We start from the raw sequence: 25,031 nt of genomic DNA on the forward strand, positions 1-25,031 counted from the left end.
TTTACGCTATATTTCCTAATGTCATCGACGACTTTTGGCAAAACAAACTGTTATATACCATTCAGTTATTTTTTCTTAAGAAAACGGTGGCAAATCAGCACTACAGGAAAATCCTCAAGGCGCTCTAAGAGCGGTGCCTGTGCGAAAGTAGTGATTGATATTGGATTTGAATCGCAGGAAATTAAAACCATTTGGAAAAACGTTCTCAGAAAGTTTATTACACATAAACGCAGTTCTCCAAATGAAAGAGTTCTTGAACAGTGAAGTTCGAAGTGTACTGAGTTGAACCTCAAAACGATGTGATGAGCAGTCCATCGCGTATTTCTGATATGTACGGCTCTTGGTGAAATCAAATGTGTCAAGTCACATGATGAACACTTCCCGTGAAAGTAGGTATCTATAGAAGAGAGACAAATTCCCAACCGTTCTTCGATGTTACAGACTATCAAGATTGCAAGTGATGTTTGCGTCTCTAATCAGGCGGATGGTTTTTTCTGGATGGAATCCAGCAGTTTCAGGGTATCCTTAGGGGCGGACTCCATACATGAGAACAATATTCCAATGGTCTGATTTGAGCTTTATAAAGCATCAGAAGTTGCTGAGGTGTGTACAGTTTTCTGGTTCAGAACAGTGTTCCAAGTTTTTGAGAAGCGGCAATCGGTTTGGAGAAAACCGATGCCTGGGTTTTTGTGGCATTAAATTGAACCTGGTTATTTTCTCCCCAATTCGAAATAACTTCAAACCTCCTGCTGTCGGTGGAGATGTGCATCCGCCACCGATGTCCTGATGGAATCCAAATGGAATGACGAAACAAGTGTGCTGTCATCAGCAAAGCAATATATTGGATTCTTGTTTTTTTCCCAATAAGCCGTTGATATAGGTACCTACTCCTCTTTCACAAATAAGTGAAAGTGAGGTTGGTGCTTGGTGGAGTATATAATGCGTTTGGAAAACAAGCCAGTGAGTCCACACCCCAGCAGTCAGTCACTGCTTCAAATCAGACTTGCTTTTAAGCAAGTGGGTGATGCGAGTTGAACTGATAGCAATCCTTGTGGAAAGTGATTAAGTAGGTACCTACATCGGTCTCCTGTTCTAGGAACTGTATAATAAAAGGTAAAACCCTTAGCTCGCACACGTTTCGACTTCTGAGGGTTACCGTCAGTAAGGATACGAGAGCCAGTTAATGGAATAACTCAATTAAAAACCCCTATACCTTTATATTTGTAAAGTTCACCAAAGTGTGGAGCTGATAGATATGCATCACTGCTAGTTTATCATCCCTTCATCTGAAAATAAAAATAATATTGGTGAACCGGAAAAAATACGTTTATTTACTTCAATAACTTTCCCCACGTTGGGCGCCACATTGAAAACCAGAAGACATTAAATTTTTTAACATCTTTTACTTCAGTCTGAAGGTGCTAACACGGTTGATTATGCTTTTACATTAGACCATCATAAAGTGGCGATGGGAATTTTCAACAAGCATCAAGTTCCAAATCGATCCACTCATCGACAAGAAGGATCCTTCGACTATATAATGCTTTTATTAAGTTCCAATAACAGTGTCGCCTTCTTGATAGTTTCGAATACATAAACCACACCGTCAGTTGTTTTAAGAATGCCTTTCGTATACGTCTCGTGGAGACATATGTTTTCAATATCTCAAATATAACCCCCCTTTAAACACATGTTTAAGAAGCTATTAAATTATTTTTCAAGCCGTGTAGGTTTTTTACCCAGCAGTATTTATTATATATGACATTCATTAAGCCTGTTCATTAATATCGACTATCTTTATTGGAGAATCTACACGAGAACAGATGTCATTTATATGTTTATAGGCTAAAAATAAGCCACGACAAAGGAATTCAATTCTGCCATCCCGTACGGCATGTTTCGGTAGATTTCATTCTTGAAACCGTCGTGGCAATTAGAGGAGGAAAACTTTCCGAATATCAGGCGCTGGAGAAATGATACGGTTCGTGAAAATATATCTTAATAATTGCTGATTTATTATCACATTCTTTTTTTTTTTCGATAAGCCTAATACTCGATTCAAAATAAATGTCTGTCAGATATAGTTTCATTTTCAGAGGCGGTTGAATACATTTTTTGACATCGGAAAAGAATGTAAGAGCGGATTTGAAACTGAACATTTTTATAATGTTTTGACTATCGCTCTCAAATAAGGTCTGATAATACTAAACTGAAATATTTAGATAGTTCAATTTAACAGTTATAACGAACAGTATCTGATTTGGGTAATATCCGTTCTTGTGATATTTTGCTATTGTATCAATGATATACGGTTGATATGAGTCACTATCAATTTGCTATTTGAATAAATAAACTATCTATTATTCCGGAAACCATGATTCATAGATGAAACACCCTAAAACAATGTAGAGTTGAACAGGCTGAATCAGAAAGGAGCTAGATGTGTAGCTTCAGTTTAGTATTAGATATGCCTGAAGAAACAATTGTATAGTGAAACATGTACTGTTTTGTTACTTATTTTGTGAAACACCTGCAATGAAGTGTTGAATACGAAAAGAAATGTGATGTTTGATAAAAATATGAGTTGAAAAGAATAAATGTTGACATAATTTCGCGCATATTTATTGGTAGGTAATAGGGCTAACTTAATAGTGCTGGTGCCATGTTTCATCTATACTTCAGATTTATTCGAATTACGTATGTGATAAAACATAATATAATACAGCGAACATCGGCTAATGGTTCTCAGAGTCTAAAATTGATTTGAGCTGGTTCTTGAATTCATCATGAGGAGAATTCAAAATCGATAGTACCTATATAGATATATCACTACCTATATTGTTGATTGGAAAATAGGGATCCGAACATTTGGTTCATTCATGGAAACAGTAGTCTGTACTTACTCCAAAAATTTTACTCGGTTAGCAACTATTTTGAAAGTTATTTTTTGCTTCTAAATCTAGATGTGATATCGAAATATTTCGGGAAATCAATGGAATTTATATGAAATCTGACAAATTTATGGTTTTTCTGCAAAAATATTTTCAGGCTGTAAAGTGTAACTACACAAATATTTTTTTGGGAAAGAAAGTTTTTGGCTTTCTACTACTCCATCTGATACAAAAAAATGGATGAGAGAATCTTCCAAAGAAAGGAAGGAATAATCAATTTGAAAATAAGTAACTCTATACATGGATGTGTAGATCATGCAAAGAAGTAACTTTCAGACACAAACTGAAAGAAAGTCCTCCTGAAACAGCTACTTTCATATAAACATTGAATTACACGAAAGAAAAAATTCTTTCGAAACAAATACTTCTATATGAACACTGCATTATACATATAGAAGTATTTGTTTCGAAAGAATTTTTTCTTTCGTGTAATTCAATGTTTATATGAAAGTAGCTGTTTCAGGAGGACTTTCTTTCAGTTTGTGTCTGAAAGTTACTTCTTTTCATGATCTACACATCCATGTATAGAGTTACTTATTTTCAAATTGATTAATCCTTCCTTTCTTTGGAAGATTCTCTCATCCATTTTTTTGTATCAGATAGAGTAGTAGAAAGCCAAAAACTTTCTTTCCCAAAAAATTAATCACTCCTAAAAATATAACCCTTTCAAATCATACACAAATATGTTGTACAATAACAGGATCATAAAATGAATGCTGATCTTTCCTGATAGTACAAATATTTTCATTGATTTTTGAGTTGAGCTCATTAGGAGTTAGTTATATTATCAATAATAAATGTGGGTGGCAATAGATGAATCGTTACATCAATTGACATCAAACGTGTCGGATAAGAAGTGCAGCTGTCCAAAGACAAGGAAGCCGCGGCAAATGCGCCTTCGTAATAAAATACGAATTCGACTTTTAAAAAAAGATTTCAATACCAGATGAGCCTCCTGTCGCGTACCCCATACCAAGATAACCGCTCACAGAAAACATATTGCTACAATTCGCATAAACAAGGTGTTTTTAATAGTTATTATAATTTTTATGCTCAAAACAACTTCCAAACACGAAAAATTGATATGACTCGAACGAATCGCTGGCAAATGAGTTACGGACTTGAAATCATAGGTGGTCACACGAAACAAAACGAAGGCGAAACAAAATATTCACAGTGCCTACTGCAAATAGTTGGCAAGTTTTGGCAGATTTATGGCGGATGAAAGGTAATAATTCAAGCTGGCCGGCTAATTGTTCGAAACAGTTCCAGAATCATACGATCTGAATTGAGAACATTCCGCAGTATAAGGACTGTCCGAAAAGTTTGTATTTGGACAAGTTTCTAATAGCGTGGAGATTCATTGATCAGCAAGGTCAAGTATGAACAAACGCTGTTATGTTATCTTATCTGATATGTGTTGATACTTCCATTTTGGTCCACAGACTACTATTCGAAGATGAACTTCCTTTTCCAAAACCGTTTTCGTTGATGAAATAATGTTAATTGGTCGGAAGGTTATTTGCCTAGACATTTTCACTTTTGAAATAGGAACAATCGTGGAAACGTTCTTATTAGTCAGTGGGCTATGCTTGAAGACTGGCAGTAAACAAATCTAAAGAAATGAACTTTAAACGTTCAAGCTAGTCTCGAATACACCTACACAGTAGGTTAAATGGACTGGCTTGAACGTTCAAATTTCATTTCTTTAGATTTGTTTACTGACAGTCTTCAAGCATAGCCCACTGACTAATAAGAAAGTTTTTCTTCCTTATTTAGAGGAATCGGGAAAATTACGGATATGCAGTTGGTTAGTACTTCGTCCACCAGATGGAGTGACATTTTGTTGTTCGCTCCAACTTAGGAAGAGGAATGAAATACTCTGAAAGAATTCCGATTTCTAATTATGGAATATCATTGACTTTAGGTCAATGATGGCCACTATCTTGCACTGATGAGTGGCTAATGAGCCCGAAACCGGCCTGAAAGTGTGCCTTTTCCAAAATTGAAGGTCGACTCTTTCATATGTATTGCCAATTGCATATGCAGGAAAATTTCTGTGGAGATTCCTGCACTGACGCCTGTCGGATATAATCCAACGCCCTTTGTGGTATTAGCCAGGGGAGTAGTTGTTTTCTGATAGGCGTCAGTCCATTTAACCTACTGTGTAGGTATATTCGAGACTGGCTTGAACGTTTAAAATTCATTCCTTCAGATTTAATTGTGGAAACTTATCATTCCGAAATTTATCAAATTAAACAAGGGTTGTGATATATTACAAACAGTGTGTGATATAGTTTTGTTTGAGAATGTATTTTTGAGACACGCCTTCCCACGCAATAAATATAAAAAGATGTTTTTTGAAAAAATTTTATTCTGTCAATGTTCAACAGACAATTTCAAACACATAAATCAGCACGTTTCCTAAATGAATTTCCGATTGCCAGATTTGTCTAAAAATTCCAAACTTCACACCTGACTGACCTTCGTAACCCAAAAAGGCTGGGGAAGATAACTTTTTAGGCACGTCTGTAAGATTTCCGGTATCTTTCCAATAAAATGGGGTGAAGTGTCTCGATTGAGACGTTCTACGTTGCGGGGGAAGTTTTTCACGTTCTTCCCATTCAGTATCGGTAAGTGATCGGAATTGGGGTCGGGAATTCCCTTCGACCAGACAGAAAAAACGGTTCTATATCCGTCCTTGTCCGCGGCGATGTCTGCAAACTTGAAATTCTTTCCCGGGATTTTTTACCCGTGCACACAAAGTTTAACCTACTTTTTCTGTGGGAAATGCCCTCTCGCGAAGCGATTTAGTTATACGCGCTCGGTTGTCGTTTTGTTTTTGGCTTTTGTCACACACTTTCGTTGTCGTTTTATTATTTTTTTGTCGGATTCGCGATAACAAATGCTCGTTCGCCGACCAACCTGTTTATTAACAACGGGTTCTTCATTCCATTTAAATTTGTTTTTGTGTCGTAGGCCGAAGATTGACTTAACAAATTTATCTATTCATTGATAGAATTATTCAATCTAGCTATTGACTCACTTGCTCGGTCAATCGTTTTTTATTGGGCTTCTTTTGTACCGTTTAAAGTTCATCAAGCGAACCATTTTTTTATTCACCACTCACTTCTTAAAAGAGCCATAGTGACAGCCAACTGAAAAACTGAATTTCAAGAGCTCCATACATCTACTGAATAAATGTGTTTTATTGGTATCTATTTACGCAATACTTATATGTGTTACTAATGAAGTATAAGCAATTAATAATTGTCACACGACTATGCTATAAATAATTATCAGTCTATTTATTATTAGATATGTGCAAAACATTGCCGTGGCGAACAAAAGGGAAACTGTGAAGATATTGCGCTAAAAAATGTGAAACTTGCGGCAGTTGTCACGTATTATTTTGTTATTTCTTCATATCCTATCTTAGGTGTGAACGTAAAAAACTAACAACTATATTATCAACCATTATTAATAGTAAATTTGTTTGAATAAAGTAAGTTATCTCTGAAGTGTTTAATGCGGAATTAGGAAAGTAGGCAACTGATTGGGAAGACATGTTTTATCTTAATCTGATTAGATATGGAAGACTATGAGGAGTGATTTGAATGGAATTGTTATTTTGTACTTCCCTTTGTCGTAAGCAATGAGGAACAGTTGGAGAAAAAGAAAAGAAAGAAAAGTCAGTGTTGGAGGAAGCATAATACAAATATTTACAGAAATAAATATATGGTGACTATTGGATTTGAATTATAATAATAAATACAAAATAATACTTTCAATAAAATCACTTATGGATACTACTACCTACCATATCTAATCGAATTGAGATAAAAAAATGTCTCCCTAATCAGTTACTTATCATAAATATCTTCCTCCAGTCGTTAATGTTTTGGTTGATTTTAAGATTTGCCGTGGTATTCTTTGGTTATGATCTCCAAACGTCAACTGAAACTATTACAGTTGACACGTCAAGAAGAGTACTTCGACAACGCCACTGAAGATGACTGCCGCAGTTGCAGTCGAAACGTTTGGAGATTATAACCAAAGAAGACCACGGCAAAACCCTGAAATAAACCAAAACGAATATCAAGTTATTACTCACAGAAAAACTATGGTATATAGTCTCCTTTTAGTGAAAAGGAAAGAAGAATTTTTCCTTAAAAAACGACTACTTCAAGAATCATTTTGAAGTAGTGGCATAAAAAAAAGGCTCCACATTTGTTGTATGTAATTTTTCCTTTCGAATTATTTCTACCAAAAAATACTCACTACAATTTCTAATTGTTCTGATTACTTCCGTAACTATCGAACGCATATTTTGGAAACTGTTGTAAAAAATAATAATTTGGGTATTTTAGAAGAATAACTAAAATGCTTTCAAGATGATTTGGTACCTGATATTCTGAAGATAATAACTCCATCGAAGGAGATGAACAGCGAGGCTCAAAATATCCCATATGACTTTTCATATCATTTCCTGGGACGAAGGTACTGAGTGTGGGGTTTTCAAATTCGTTTAATTGGCCCAACAAAATAATACATTCTCCTAAATAATGAGAGAATGATCTTGAACCTGGAACACGCAACAATAATAATTATGAACCGTAGTCTGTGAGCCTACTGGTTATACATTCTTGTCCAGAAAAAAATTGCTTTGTTATGGACCGGCATTTGGACACCTTGTTCTTCCATATAGTTTCAAAAAATTACAGGAGAATCATTGGATGTGTTCAGGTGATTTCAAACATTTCTGGGATTACCTCGTTTGCTGTAATATTTGATAGAACAATGAAATGTCAACTGTTATCATGAAATATAAATCAGTCACTGGTAGAATTTATATAGCATAGGAGTGCTGTGGAATTAGGCTGAACATGAACCAAATTTTTCATCTCATTACTGACGTTTCATTTCATTTTAAAATCAATTCTAGGTGAATATCCCTAAAACCTCAATTTCCTAAGTTGATCTTGATATTCAAAAAAATAGTAACTTCTCAGGCTGGGCAGATTTCCAATCCCAGATTATTAAAAAATGTTGAACTGTTTTTAACGTTTAAAATCTAAACTTTCCAAATTAGCCCCCTGTTTTCACATTCATGGAAGACTATAATACGGTTTTTTCGTAATCACAAAAGTTCTTTTACCAGTACTCACCACCTAACTGGGAAAAACTTTTCACATATCGACTGATTACAGTCAGGAAGTCGACTGAATGAAATGAGAAAATATCGATAATCAAAAATGAAACTAGACTGCCGTTTCCTATTCTCTCTTATCTCATACAGTTAAACCGCATTTTCGATATTTGTCCAGACATCGGAATGCTGCTATGGATATTGATTTACATGTGACTGGTGGTCATGATAAGTATTATTGCCATAAATATATCGTATCAATTCTCATTATTATGATTGATCAGTGTATGTTAACTGTTTCTGAAAAATTATTTCTTTTTATAAACACGACGCCATAAATAAAATTCCAATGGTGTGTACATATGTGGAGTTGAGTTGACGACGCATTATGACACCAGATACAAGTTGAATTATATACCTGAACCCTGTAGGTACAGCAAAACACAGTACTAGTCTAATACATGATATTCAACATACATTAAAATGATATACAATCAATATATACAAAATATAAGATTCTAAGATGAAGAAATATATTATGGAATAACCTGTTTGTGATCAGCAAATTTGTTGTACATCTTGACTCTATTACATAAATGAATTTCGATCCATGAAGTCAAGTCTAAACTAGTTGTTGACATATATCAAGAATTTGTATATATTTGAAATATACCCAAATGCTTCTGTAATAGACATTCAGAATACTTTCAAGTCTTGAACTTGATGAAACAAAGTTCCATATCTTTTTGTTGCCTAATGGCTGAGAGAGAGAGAAAGAGAGAGAGTATTACTCAATGATGTTCAGGTAAAACAGTCAGTCAATCATAGTCAATTTGATTGACTGTTCTGTTACAATAATTACTCGGAATGTATGATTTGTAAAGTGGCTCAAGGGCACCATCGGTATAAATTCGAACCGTACGCCAATGTGAACGGCGAACAATAATAAATAAAAATTAATAAAACCAAATGAGTATTGAAAGAGGATATGACCAATATTGATGTTACCCTTTAGATGTTGTTTCCTGCGTTACTCCGTACACGACGACAATAATTACATTTAATAGAAAGAGAGCGATATACAATGGCAGTGAACGAGAATCAATTGGTCCAATAAACGAATTACGAATTATTCACTTATACTCATAAATATATGATTGATGATTAGTAAATTGTATACACGTCACATCCGGTGATCAAGGGTAATTTCGTGTTTGGTAGCACAAAGAGAAATTAGGAACTGAATGCCTTTGTTATATAGACGAAGATGATTTTATAGTGGAATGTGGTTCTTCATCTGATCGAAGATGAATCTATAGAAAAAATGTATTCGTGATTGTAGTATTACGTAAAAAAAGAAGAGAAAACAAATAGGAAGATATTTAATCAAGTAACTGGTGGTTAATGCAAGCCAATATAAGGAATATTGTGATCACATCAGTATTTCATATGACAAAAGGGTGAATATCTGGTTTGCCCACATGGGAATATATTGAAAAAATCTTGTTTGTACCTACATACTTAGAATGATGACCAAAATACGATTCTGAAGTTGAAACGCGGCGGTCTATACCTTCATTTGGAAATTATATGGACTATCAAAGGTTGAAAGATTCAACTTAATTTTTTGCACAAACGATTGGGTTACAAAAGATTTTATTCACCACGACACCTTCACACATTGTTCCACCTTTTTAATACCTCTGATTTGATATATAATCAAAAAGAGAAGAAATGAAATTTAATAGCCATATGAACCCAAAAAACAAAACTCGGTATAATGCTTAGACAAGATCAAATGATTTTTACAGATGTATCTTGTAGATATTGTGCTCAGGTTCATTAAAAGAGTTCAATCGAATGAAAACAGGATCGTTGTTTATGGAAACTCTATCTGCGTTTTGATTCTCTACGTCGATGTATCCCAATTGTTCTCCGAAATGTAATTAAGGCGGAAGATTGCCGCACGGTTAACAAAATGAAGGAAAATCTCATCCCGCACGTAAATAGTTGCACATCGAGTTATAATTCAATTTACTGTCGCAAAATGTAAGAATTCCACTCGAATTATTTTCACTTGTCATATTGTGCGCGTTCTATAACGTTTAACCGTTTTACCCTATTTTACCCCCTTCGCTATTACCAGCTTACTTATGCACTGATGGATTCTACAATACTCCAGATTTATTGTAGCCTAACTTAACGATCTTATAGAAGTTCGCTGTCTCTTTCTGTAGCGCTACATTTTCGCTTTCTCTAAAAAAGATCGAACACAACGGGGAGAAGATTTAAGTCTGTTACTCGAAACTACTGAGTTAGAACTAAAGTATAGCAGATTTTAGCGTAGGATTAATAAACAATACTCCCTGTTTCTTGCTCTATGGCGGATTCGAAGATTTTCCTACAGTTCCAACCAAATCAAATTACGTTAAGTCCTCTGGTTTAATTCCTGAAAATTAATAGGGATAAAAGTTGCCAAACAATTATTAGCAGTGACAGTACGAAGCTCTCATGTCGTTCTTTGGGGAATACAGGATCGGTAAAACTTTCATCCGCGTGCGTGGATTTTATCGAAAGGAGGGTTTGGAAGTTGATATAAAATTTGAAATAATCATTCGAGTATCGAAAATGGATTTAGTTAATTTGTCATGAAATTTTTATCGGAAATACATTTTCAATAGAGACATTTCATCACTTCAGTTCGTCGATATTGCGCGAGCAATTTTTACCATTTTCTCTAAGCAGTGGCGTAGGTATATAACATTTCATTTGGGAAAAGGATCATCTTTTTTGATAGAGAGACTGAACACCATATAAGCACATATGATACTAACTTATTTCATTTGTTTCGTTGATTACGACCCAAAAAAATGTATTTCAAAGTAGGGCGGGAGGACTGGGTCTCACTTTGGTCTTACATAAAAATATTGAATGTATATCGAAGGTAAATTAACATGTAACGTAGAATTCAGTTTCACTGACAATTTTCAAGACATTATAAATATTTCTCGTCTGAAAAATTGTCACTCCACCCCATTCCGATTCAATCTTATATAGGTTAACTTGAATAATTCCCTCCGGAAACCGCTTGCACCATAAATTCATTATCCTTTAGAGATTATGAGATTAGTAATGATAGTTGCTTTTTTACCCAGTTTTGAAGTGAAATTGAACAAGATTGATATATTTTTAGTTTCCATCATATCGAAGGTCCAAATTAGTCTTGATTTGCATTTGAAGTATGAATTTGTCCTTCACTTGTAGGCTGCAAAACTAATAGGTACATTTTTAGGGAGATTCTACTTATGACTGTGATCTTTCCTAATCGAATGGGACAGGCGATACCTACATTTTGTACGGCTTTTGAAAAAGTAATTTTCAGCATCAAGAATGTCGTTTACACAGGGTGTTTATAAAACATACGGCAAAAATTCAGGGGACTATTGCTTGGATTATTCTAAGGATATTTTGTCCATTGATGATTTTGTATAGGGCGCTTTGTTTCGAACATACGGAGCGAAAAAGACTTTCCACAATAACAATCACATGTGATATTCTTTAATCTACAAGGAACTGTTGAAAATTACTACCCCCCGCTCGGATGCAAGCATCCAATCTTCTGCTCATCGACTTCCGAACTCTTTCAAAAACACCAGGAACGTTTCTGATTGCGTTACACCCAGCAAATTGGATGTCTGCACTGGTAAAAAATTTTCCACCGGTACCGGTGGCAATTTAATTACCGCCCACATTAGCGAGAAATTACTTTCGCGTGTGATCTCACATTCCATGCGGAATATTATTTTGTAATTCTACCCCGAAGACAAGTGTGGAATTTTTCAGTGTAATTTTTCATTTTGAGTGTAATTTTGTGTTGAAATAAAACTTTATAGGGTAAATTTGCGATATAAATTTATATCGAGATATTACACTCTTGACAGAATTTTACAGTAGAATTTTACACTCTTATATAATTTCACAGTGGAATTCTATACTCTGATAAAATTTAACATTGTAATTATTCATTTACGGGTTATATTACCTTGGGATATTCCGTTGTAAGAAGGTCCGTATTCAGAGTAGTTTTGAAGATAATGATACCTCAATCGGATGTTGACTCTTGACTCTTAAGTGGCCATTTTTCCTCATAATTTAGATAATTGAATGCACAAGACATATTACACATTGATATATTAAAAAAATGTGTATATACAAAATAAATTCATATACATTCTTGAAATGAAATTCTACAAAACATTTTTTTTTCATTTTCAAAAAAGTCAAATAACAGTACAAAATAAAAAAACCATTCTTCAAATTAACACATTTTCTTTCTTGCTCATGGTGGTATTATTCGAAAAAGAGAAATGAAAGTAATATTTCTTTTTCTTTTTTCCTCAATTGCTGTTATTATCCTAAAAGAGAAATGAAATATCATCAAATGAATAGGTTTAGAAATCTAAAAACACAATAAGTTGACGAACACACATTCTTAGAGAGAAACTACTACTAGTTTGAATTCAATATTAATATTTCTCAAAAATTTTTGATACATATTCAACCGTTTAAATAAAAAATTAGATTTTTCCAAATGTTTTCCAACATTTTCTGAAATATAGCAAATATAGCTATAATGATATGGTATAAAGTGGTGATGAAGTGTTTTGTTCACCTCTTCAACAGAAACAAAAAAGTCCTGAAGTGTTTCTCGATTCCTTCAATTTTGAGTTCCAACTTGCCTCCCATCACAAAAATGTTTTCAAGTTCAATAATAAGAATCACAAATCCTCAAATTTATCCAAAATTATGAGAGATACGAATAAAACATTCAGATATTTTTCAGGTAAATGAAATTACGATTTAACATTGTCCGATATTTGAAACCACCAATACGAAACTTTATTCCACATCAAAATTCATTTTTAAAATGGATCGTGCATACGGCGTCACTGATGAGTCACGCCACTGCTATCGAGTATATCTTTTTTTTCTCTTTTTCTCAATACCATTCAGTAATTATCACATTTTCAAATATATGTTCTGTTAAAATATGTTGTACTATTCCATACAGTATGAAATAATTCGCGATGTGAGGTTAGGATATACTTGTAATGAAAAAACACTCTATAATGCATAACGAGAAAACTCAATGAATTCATTTGTTTATTGGACTAGTTATTGAAATTTTACAAGAAATGTACTCACCTTCTTTATTTATTTTCACCAACAACAAAAATATTCTAATGCACTCGTCAGACAAACCGATGCGCTTCTGTAGACAAGAATGAACAATACAATAAATACTCACAAATACAAGCGTAATTTTACATTCGATAAAGAGATGGCGAAAATTTACATTTTACTAAGGGGGAATACCCATCGTCCAGTTAGTAATTCTCTTCACATGAAATAATACGTTATGATTTCACACATATATTAGATGAATATTTAATTCTCAATGAAAAGTACATTGCCTACTGAAATTAGGCTCGGGGATGTGAATTACTCAATAGAAAGAGTATATTTTCAATAAAACTGGAGTAATTTTCTTCGTTCGAAATGAAAATTCCGAGGTAAATTTCAATCATTTTTCCCGGTGTGCAGCTGTTTCTAGTAATCGGAATGTTGTTGATAGGCACTAAGGGAATTATTAGATTTTTTATTACTTGGTAGGTCCAGTGTAGTATGATATACTTTTATTTCGGCTATATAAGTAAATAATTTCAAAATTACCAAAATTGTTATTGTCGAAATTTTTTTTCACCCCCTTTCTTCGAAACAAAGTGCTCTATCAAAAATCATCAAAGGACAAAATATCCTTAGAATAGTCGAAGGATATATAGTTCCTTGATTTACCGCATGTTCAATAATAAACATCCTGTATTATAAAAAAAAGGATTCATGGCCATTTATTTTTGTATATACCGTTTATGTTACGTTTACGCCAATAATATCACCTTTGCATTTTCCAGTAGGTAAATGTTTTTTTTTTATTTTCTTCCATCATTTTTTTTTGTACAGTGTTCATCAGTTATGCTATATCCCAGGCATGATTAGTACCTGAATTTATCAAAGTCGTACACAACTTTTGGTAAATCAGGAATTCCCTTTTCAAGATGTACACGTGCACCAATTACATCTGATGGCGGCACAAGATTGAAACTCTATACTCTAGGACAATAAAAATCATACATTTTCGAAATATATCAAATATTCACATAAAAATGAAGCATGGGTTAGCGGTCTATTATACAAAAACACAACTCCACTACGATGTATCTCGTGTTATATTCAGACCGTGATATTTTGAAAATATATCGATTTGTCAACCATTTCTTGACACGTGCCCTGCCCAACACCTCTTGATGAAACATCTATTTGTAATTTTAAATTCTCAAGAATGTTTCCACACATAGCAACAGTGACATGAATTATTAGACATTTTTGAGATCAGGTTTTTTCCTCTTGGATGTTGGAAATTAGGTAAATATTAAAAACAACTAAGTAACTACTTGGTGTAATTTTCCCTGAATTTTTCTTTAAAGATATCAATCCATCATTTTCGAACAACTATCATAGCATAAAAGTCAATTGAACCATGTTGTTTTTTATTCGCTTCAACTGTTTATTCGAAAGATGCGAAGAATCTCACGTGCAAGTAGTCGGCTCCGCATCTTTTTTATTAATTGCGCATTCATTTATTTCACGGTTGACACGTGTTTCCCTTACATCTTCTGTAATATTCACTACGTGATAACATGAAAATCATTCCTGATGAGACAGGAGTGAGACGTTTCGATATACATTTTGGTATAGGTGAAAATTATGTTTTGTAGTACCTGCTTATTGCTTTCGAAGGCAACAATGCAACAGTGCACGTGCAGCGAACAATTAACTCAAAACCGCAATCACAGATCTTGAAAGTAAAAAAAGATCATTATGGCAAATCTCTCTTGATAATATTCATTTGATACTTGCAGCGGAATGTGGTGTGAGCTATGGTTGATATACAGCGCAGGTGTACCACACATGAAGCAAAAAAATTGGAAGATTTCCTTGGTAATAATTAGAAATAATTAACGAATTATTAATAATTAAATGAAAATATTCATCTGAGCCGTTAATGTTTGTACAGTATGTCTAATACGAAGGTAATGTCGTATTTACGATACACAATTTAATGGAAATAATAATAAAAGGAGACCATTAAAACACATGTTCCGAGATTTTTTCAATGAATACCAAGTCGAGAATTGTAGTCGTTTAATCGAAACGTTTTAATATGCGTACAAACATAATTGTCCGTGTGACTTGTCTGCGAAATAAATCTCCACGATATCGTGGCAATGTATCGACAAAGCAATAACCGATTCAGATCGCAAAATCTTCGTATTCATTTAGAAAATCCATCTCTCCGCAGCCAAGGACATAATAAACTAATAAAATTTAATGATTTGCCCATAAAATTCAATAAAACAACAAAACCATCTGCAGATATTCAATTACTCTCGATCTTTGTCTCTCTTCAAAGCATTTCAGTCGAACGAAATGACTGGAAGAAAGAAACATCGTCAGACTTTTATCGGAAAACTATACTGAACTCGAGCAATAAACAAAATTTGCGTGAGAAAATCGAACACATGTTCCATCGAATTTTTTCCTGTGGCATGTTTACTCTCAATATGTATATATTAACCCGAATATTGACAATTAATCTGAATTGACAATTAATCATTATATGGTTAGATTAAGTGAGTTTAACAATTCAAATGTATCGATGAGCTAATAGCCTAATTGATATGACTCATCGATTAAAACAAGTGATAATTTGCAAAATTAACATTTACTAATCGAATAATACAGTCAGCCCGACACGAATTCCGTTTGAGACATGTTATTGTCTTAGTCACATTTCTACATTCTCATGTGTGATAAAATTTCATTTAGTAAGAAGTATGTCGGGCAAATTATTTCCTCCAGAATAATATTGGCAGTTATCGTTAATAGTTCAAGTTGAATATAAATTGTAGGAGTATTTTCATTAACTAGAGCAACCTCAAATCAAAATAATCGAACTAACATTTTTTTTCGAATAGAATATTTGCTCGACTTACAAGATTTGATTAACACTTGTCAACTTTGATTCAATAGGTTGTCCCATGGAGAAATGTCTCTTTTCAAGCAATAAAATATCATATTTTCGAAGAAACACGAAATACAACTACCAAGGAAAATGACGTCATAATATGGAGAATATTGGATCTTTGCGGGAAAAACCTTCGGGTGCATAACTTATTAAAAATAAACCGTTACACCAGTTTTGGCACAAAATAATACTATAAGGCAAAGGAAGTTCAGTATCTTTGTTCTCATGAATGTATCGAGCAACTTAGATTTTCTATCAGTTGTGGGTGCAGGCAGGAAAAAATTTCATTAACAAATTTATTGATCATACGGTCAGAATACGGTGAAGGATTCCTTATTATCATAAATATGTAAAATTCATGCGAGCTGAGATCATTTACAGTGCAATTCCATCCACAATAGAAGAACTAGAATTTATTCATTCGACTATCTATTTCTGATTGTTACCAGACTTTATTAGTTCGATATTATGAATAGCTACACTAAAATGACCTTAGTGAAAGGTAATTTGGATTTTTTTTCATTTGCTACTCCTTTTGGAATGGATTCACAATGTAAACTGGAAACACGGAGAGGCTCGGAATGCTGTGCATTTGTCATATCTGGCATAATGGCTCAGTAGGTACCAGTATATAGAACTTATACAAAAACTCTGGAATCAGTATTCTCTAAGGAGTCAAATGAAAAAAAAATATGCTGTTTTGAAGTTGATAATGGTGAAAAATCTCAAATTATAACTGCGTTGGATTATTGCTCACATATTTGGGGCTTCGCCTGATTGGGGCTTGCTTTTCTTCTACTGATAATGCCTAGTATGACTGACTTAGTCTATTTGATTCCCTCGATAATGGTGTATGTCAGAGGTACGTGGCAAACTAACTCATTTAGGCAACTGAAAACATTTCGATCTAAACTTTTCAAGAGTTTTTCCACCTGAAGAACGAGGTTGTTCCGATAATAAAGTCTGGAACAATTACCAGATTATTTTTGACAGGATCGTTATCAAGTTCCTGGCTACTACTGTGAGAAGTACTGAAGAGTAAGTACAAAAAACTCAAATTCAACCAATTCCAATCAACAAGTTTCTTGTTATTGGTAAACTAGCTCGACAACGTTCGTGAAGAGCCCGTTTATCTTAAGCAATACACAACTTTATAGTTTCATGGAATGAAGGTTCATGGGAGCTTGGCAAAAGCTGAGCAACGAGTTTCACCCTCAAAATTTCACACATGCTAGATCAATACTGAGTAATGACTATTACCTAAAACATGCCAATCGAGACCTTCAATATGTCTCAACTTTAAAATGATTTTCCATCTTTTGGTTGTTCAAGTCGATCGAAACTCTCCTCCTACTACTTTCGACTTTGTTTGATTGCCACCAATCGAAATAGTATGGACTCCTCCTTAATATAGGATCCCTGTCTTTCCTTACATTGCAGAAGTTTCTTCGAGGATGATCTGAGGTTGATTCGATGAAGACTGAAACACCTCGTTGCTTTTACTAACAATTGTTTGAAAAAAAAAACCTGCAAAGGGGTTCTGTCCATTTCCATTTTACACCCGAAGCGACCGTACCAATTTCCTCTCAAATAGACTTCCGAATAAGAATACGGTTGGGGATGAGCGCAATCGATAATTTGGGAACCGAAATTAATGAAATATATCATGAGGCTTCCAAAACATATTTAGCAGATATTTATAATTCGATATCTCATTGGAGCATCGGGAGTCGATATATTTTAATTTCTAAACTTTTAGACGCTTGCTTCGAAATTAATCACTTGTTAATTTAATTTCACCCAAAACTCCAATGTTAATATACTTTGGCTTCCATAAAACCGCTCTCTCCAATACGTTATGGTATTTTGTTGGAAATTTATCACCGAAGCGAAACAAATTTGTAAAGAGAGGTAATATCAAATATACGACATTTCATCTCATTCGCAGTGAAATAGAAACAGTTTTCCACATGGTTGGAAAGCGAAATATTCGGCTTGAAATACCGAATAATCCAAAACCATTTGTTTCATTTTTTTTTAAAATGGAACAATAAAGAAAAATATCGAATGTGATTTTTATCACTGTCCTTAAACTTTAGTCATTTTGAAAATTTTATTTCGGGACATATTAAAATTCAATTCACTTTTCGATGATGCATTTATATGAATAATAAATGACACATGGAAGGCGATTGTGTAAATATGCAGTTGCTATTGTGAAGAATGTTACTGGTTTGTAATGGAAGATCAAATTGATATATCTGAGGCAGAAAAAAGTTATTTGATACATTTCATTTTTGAAGTGATAACATCTTATGGGAGAATGAATCGCTTCGTTACGTAACGGGTAACGGCGCCAGTCTGTCTGGGGACGCGCGTATGTATGTATGTATGTATGTATGTATATATATATATATATATATATATATATATATATATATATATATATATATATATATATATATATATATATATATATATATATATATATATATATATATATATATATATATATATATATATATATATTCCGGGTTTTTCCGGGTGTGCTGACTAGTCAGAAAATAAGTGGAACAATATTTGGGTATTTTTGGCCTGCTGCATATTGATTCAGTGAAAGAATCAATATTATGGATGAAAAATATATGAAAACTACAATGAAAATCGTATGAAGTGGGTATCAAACTGCCAATGAGCATCGATATTTAGATTTTTGAGTTTGGTAATCTCAAAAGTATCTCAAGGCCACCTTGAAGCTAGCCCAGCTAACTGTTTCGTATGTATTTTTGAATGTTTTCTATATATATTGGTGCAAACTCAAAGTAGAACGAATTTGAAATACTGAAGTGAACCTGAACTGAAAAATTCTAATCCTCTATCAACATTTTTCTTGTAATTCAAAGTTTAAAGTGTCATTCCAAATCCCAGCATGATCGAGGCAAATGCACCAAGATTCCCCTCGTCTAGACTCGCAGTTCACGATTTCTAACGAATGGATATAATTTTTTCTAAAAAAAACTATCTAGATATTTCGCATCTCGTGTTTCACACTCATAAATCTCCAATAATTCATTAACGAAGCCAAAATCATAATTAGCCATGGTAAAATGGAGCTCTTCGACGTCGAAATTTTTTGATAAGGGTTGAGGGAGTTATCCCTTTAATTTTTGTCTCTGTAATGCAGGCACGAGCATACTATAGAGATGAATCAAAAGGGTAGAAAAAACTCGTTCACTTATAAATTTAGGCCCTTTCACTAGGGCTTCTCATATATGTACGAGAAGTGAGATTTAATAAATCGTTCAGGCGATTTTTATAGGGAACGGTCAATCCAGACTGGACCGAGTTTCCTGAAATTATTCGGGAAAAGGCTTTGCGCTTTGTCTAGATGCTGGCGAAATTTATACTTCTAGAGTATATTTCCCAGATATGTAGGAATTAGTAATTTCGCCCTTTCGGTTTTTTTGCGCTGGATTTTAAGGGTTCTCGCGATTTATTGAACTTTGAGAGAGATATCCGGACTGATATATCAAATTTTATGTTCGAGTAGGTGCATATTATACCCTTCTGGATATATTTTTTTGAGCCGGCTCGCGATGTTGAAGTCGTAGTAATTGGTAGAAAAATGTTACTTTATGGATTTGCTTCTCGCTTTTATCGTATTAATAACGTTACAAAATAGAGAGAAAAGGATATTTGATTGCGATGAATTGTTTCAAAAGGCTGAATGAAATCACTTATCCAGGGTAGGTCTTTACCGTCTGAATGGAATTCCTGACTAATTGATTTTCTCGGTGTCGGATATAAATTTCGGAGTTTATAATGAAAAATGTATATATTTTCTATGGAGCGATCATTGTTTAGAGTGCAACCTTTTTCGGTTTTTTACTTCCTGTGATATGAAGAGGTCAGAAAACTTAAAAAAATTAACGAACGTCAATGAAAGTATGCAATAATTTTGAGTAATCGTCCTTCAAACTGTATATTCAAATTGATATGAAGTAAAATCTGGTATAAGTATTTTACCTGTAACTCTAAATAAAAAGGTCGGGTTACAAGTTTTTACCGGTATCAGTAATTACTGACTACATATTCCTACATTTTCTTCGAAGAAAAATTCAAAGCTAAACCTACGATTCTTTCCAGACTGAACTAATTCACATTTCCGTATATATACCCAGAAATTCAAGTTATCACTTCTGAAATATCGAATCTTATCAATTTCAAATGAAGTTGTGGATTGGAGGAAAAATGAACGAAGTACCAACATTCCTACATAGTAGAATTTGGTAAATGCCTGTCTGAAAACGACTAATTTCCCAGCTAATACCAAGATGTATATTGGACTATATCCAACAGACATTCATGCAAGTTACATCACAGATGATAGTTTTGCAGATGCTTCTTGTTCATTCAGCAGTAAATAGATGCAATTATTTTGTGAACTGATCTGAATGATAAAATATGTTGAAAATACGAATGGAATATTGAACTCATTTATTCATGGTAATGAAGTAACTGTGCACATGCTATTATTTCATGGCAAAAAGTTATTTGCCATTATTGCATATACATTTTTTTCTGATAAGTGAATTTTGGAACATCTAAACAGTTTCAAACTACCATAAGGAAAGCAGTAAGTATATTTTTCGTTCTTATCATAAAAATACTGTATAAGAATATTTCATTCCAAATTCGATAGTAAATTAGAGTTTCAATTAGTCAGGAATATGAGACCAATTTTGGAATTTGGTTGATATACCTATATGAGCTTCAACAATTGAAACACATGGCGTCCTGAATTGGGCAATTTTTTGTCAATACTCAAGGATACACGAATTGAGGTGATTGAGTCATTGTACGAACTACAATATCAACATTTGCTGAAACAAAAGCTGCGAATCGCAAAACATCATCTATATAGCAAACAACACCAAGTGGAACAAACATGCTTACTTAGAATAAATACAAATATGACAAGTACATGACTGTAATAGTTCTCCCAGCAGTCAATTTTTTTTACAGTGTAATGTATAGTATTTATGGTATCTACCGAGGTATTTACTTGACTAATTCGAACAAGTAGTTCTTGAATTAACATTTCAATATGATGTTTTTATTCAGAGAAAACTGTAGGTTTATAGATATCCTTGTATGTTTTGTCTCTAGTAAAAGTAGATCAGATTTTTGAATCAGGAGTCAGTAAAAAGAGTTTGCACTCAGAAGAGGAGAGTATCATAAAAAATTAACTACTTACGTATATAACTACAAACATTTTTGTCACGTTTTCACATACGAACAGGTAATTTTGATTTGATAAGTTTTCCAAATATGTCATTCAAACCGAAAAAAAATACTATTTTGTGAATTTCGGTTTTGGTGTTAGAAAACTATATCAACGAAAATATTGTTCATGAATGCCTGAGTTTTGAAAATTTGTCTGATTACACATCAGAAAAAGTATTTTTTATAGAAATCGATTTTCAAAATTTATATAAAACAATAACTGTTATATACCTAGGAATGCTGAAACAAATTAATTACCCATTGGACGAAAGTATAAGTTCAAACCTAATAAATAAATTTTTTCACATGTTTTTTGTTGCAGCTTGTAAATGGAATGAAGAATGAGACATTAAATGTATGCCTGATCTTCTGATAACATTATTATAGTACCTACTATTTTTATGTAGGAGTAGTATTATATTCATCTATACGACTTACTTATACTTATAACGGATTTCATATTTTGTGAGTTCAACTGAATAGATATTTATTCCAAGATTCATTCTGTAATTTTCTCATATCTACGTATTCAGTAAGATGAAAGGTTAAATGTAAGTATAAGATGAAAATATTATATAGGTACTATTATTATTAGCAAGTATTGGCTTCGATTTTAAATTTGGCGAAATGTCTAATTCAGAATCACTACCTATACCTTTTATTTATGAATTTGAAATTTGGCAACAACCAATCAGTTGGAAAGTAAATTTGTGAATACGTTTGTGAACATCTTTCCAACCTTTCAAAAATACCAAAATATATTTTTTCTCTTCGCCCTGATGTGATTTTTCAACATAATACTTTTGTTTATCTATTTATTATCTTCTCTTCGAATTGCAGATGAATCAATAAGAATATAAACACAAGTTTCATCCGTTCCATATAGCCCGAGGAGAATTAACTTCACTCTTCACTGATAGCTAGCGCCATCCTTATCGTGAGCGGTGTTCTCTCGAAACCTCACATCTGTTGTGTATTTGGCCACAATGAATGGAATTTCGAGTCTTTCTCTGGCGCTCACCGATTTCCTTTTACAATTTTTTTCATGACAGATCATCGAGTAAAACGAATAAAACCACGAAATTGATGATTTCTTCTTTGTATCCACTCAAACAATTCACAACTCTAAGAGAAAATATATGAAGTGAATCCTTGAGAAACAGTTAGGTAGGTATATATCACTCGGAAAATAGACATTAATATAAATTCACTTTGGTTTATGCATGCTAAAACCCATTCATTTAATTTATTTTCACTATATATAGGTAACAATTATTACTTAGTTGCTTTGTAGGTAGGTAATGCTTGTCGCAAAAAATCATAACATATTATCTACATAGTTTCGCCAATGTACGATTATCACAAGTTTAAAACCAATTAATAGCGCCTTTTGATTGATCCAACTTGAAAAATAATCAATTTCAACATCAATTTCTACTTACGTTTATATAGTATTTCTTTCAAAATTAGCAATTAAAATATATTTGATGGCTTGTTTTATGTTCGTTTTTTATTTGTTTTTCAATAGTTTGAAGTACCAATAAATCTGGATAGATAAAGAACTTCGGTGAATTTATCGGTAGTCGATTCGAATACGTAATTACTAATAAAACTCTCGAATGAGTTTTCTAAATATTTGTACTGAACGAGAGCCTCAATGAAAATCGTCGAAATGTTATTGACACACACATAATAATTATAATCTTAAATTTTCAATTTCGATATGTTCTGATAGACGTTTTATTCAGTTGCTTCAGCTTTGTTGATATTTGCTGTCTTCAATACCCACTTCTTACCTTACCCCATTCTTACCATAAGTATTTATTAACATAATAAATAGTCATTTGATAACTGGGAACTCTACTTGATTCTTATATGAAAGTAGTGTGTGGGATTTGGAATTTACATCAGAACATAATAAAATGTTGAAATATCTATACCTGTCGATAATAAATATTTGAAAAGGTAAGTACTTGAAAATGGCAGTGGTAGGTACTTGTGATTTATACTATAAAAGATCTTTTGATTCAATATATTCAGCTTGAATGCTCTTTTGAAAGTGAGAAGTTACATTGAGATTAATTTATACCTACACTTAGATAGGCAATAAGATTTGCTTTATAACCTTATATTTTCATTTTCTGTAACAAATAGGTACTAATCAGGAAATATTAGAAACTTATTTTATTCAGTGCCTACCTATCTACTTGGTGTATCTAATTTGAATTTCTCATGGATATTTGATATAAATTTTCAATTTGATGTTTATCTATATCAGATCATTTATAAACTTTGTACCCTAACTTCTGAACATTTCGTTAACAAAAAAATTTTCAAATCAATGTAGTCTTCTATAAAGCGTGAGACTCTTTACGACAATTCATGCCTAACACAATTATGTTGTGAGTATAAATAGTTTTCTGGCAATAACATATGATTATATCAAATTATTTCAGTTATTTACAGGTCTGAAATTTTGATAATAATAGAGTGTCGAATGATTGGTGCTTCTAAATTTGCTACATTTTTCAGTGAACAAAATAGATTCCTACCTGTTGCCAGAATTGGGCCAGGAGGTAAATCCTTTCTTTTTTGAACAACCAGTCCATCGACTGCATGGTCTGTAAGTCCATATCTCCCCCTGGGGGTGGCAAATTGGCGGCAGCTGTCGGCTGCATATGTTCTAACTCCGCCAGGATTGCGAAAAAAAAATATCGGAAAAACTATTTTACCGTTCCAAAATTTCACCTTTCGAAAATCAAAACATCACAATTTAGCATCGTTTTTAGTTTTTCGCACTTTTTTCATAACACTATCATAACTCTCGAAGAAGGCTTTGTCACAAGTTCCAATGTTTTTGTTTTGTCACAGTCCTTTTTCAAAATCAAGTGCGCACAGTTTCTATATACATATTTTGAAATGACAATCTTTTTTTTATTAATTTTTCGTACCACTGGTAATATTTTAAAACGGAAGCACTATCGGAAGTTTACAACTTGTCACACGGGGGTTGATGTTCCACCGTTCGTAATCAATCTACTCCGTTTCCACGTGCTTTCGTTGGGATTTCTACCCCAAGACTGACGGCTCGCTTGAATCTTGCATGGTGCATTCAGAACGAACTTCTTCCGTCTCTATCGCGCCGTCTTCTGTTTTCGACGAGCTCCGCCCATTGTGTTGGAAAGTGTCTCCGCCTAGCGGCTCTCGTCGACTCTACGGCATAACTCGCTCTCTGTCACAACCGTACGGTCGTCTATTTCGATTCTTTTTCAGCATGTAGATCCTCAACGGCCAATACAAACGCTGTAAAGTAAAGGCTGATATTTTCTTTTTACGAAAATCGAAAGATATCTATGTGCGCATTTCGCTACCCCCTTCCTTCACGTATATTATAAGGTTTTTTTTCGTGACGGATGAGAGTTAAGGGGTGATTTTGGAGCGCATGTGCTGGCTATAGTGTGTTTTTGGTTAGAAGCGTGTGTGAGTGTGGGTAGTTTCA

The 25,031-nt window shown here is 33.5% G+C and overlaps 1 protein-coding gene across 3 annotated transcripts in view; it reads right to left on the reverse strand.

The window, feature by feature from the left end:
- cut (homeobox protein, cut) overlaps positions 1-24,642 on the reverse strand; it is a 94,415-nt gene extending 69,773 nt beyond the window's left edge. For 2 of the 3 annotated variants that reach the window (XM_074185784.1, XM_074185783.1), the window contains exon 1: positions 24,085-24,641. In XM_074185784.1, coding sequence (XP_074041885.1) covers positions 24,085-24,210 — 126 coding nt within the window. In that variant the 5' untranslated portion in view covers positions 24,211-24,641. Of the gene's footprint in view, positions 1-24,084 lie in introns of all 3 variants that reach the window. The other variant, XM_074185785.1, reaches the window with a different exon arrangement.
- Positions 24,643-25,031: the final 389 nt, after the last annotated feature.

This window comes from Leptinotarsa decemlineata, unplaced genomic scaffold (assembly GCF_025532065.1).
Source record: "Leptinotarsa decemlineata unplaced genomic scaffold, Ldec_3_MD MMD2_tig00078346_RagTag_RagTag, whole genome shotgun sequence".
Classification (NCBI taxonomy): domain Eukaryota; kingdom Metazoa; phylum Arthropoda; class Insecta; order Coleoptera; family Chrysomelidae; genus Leptinotarsa; species Leptinotarsa decemlineata.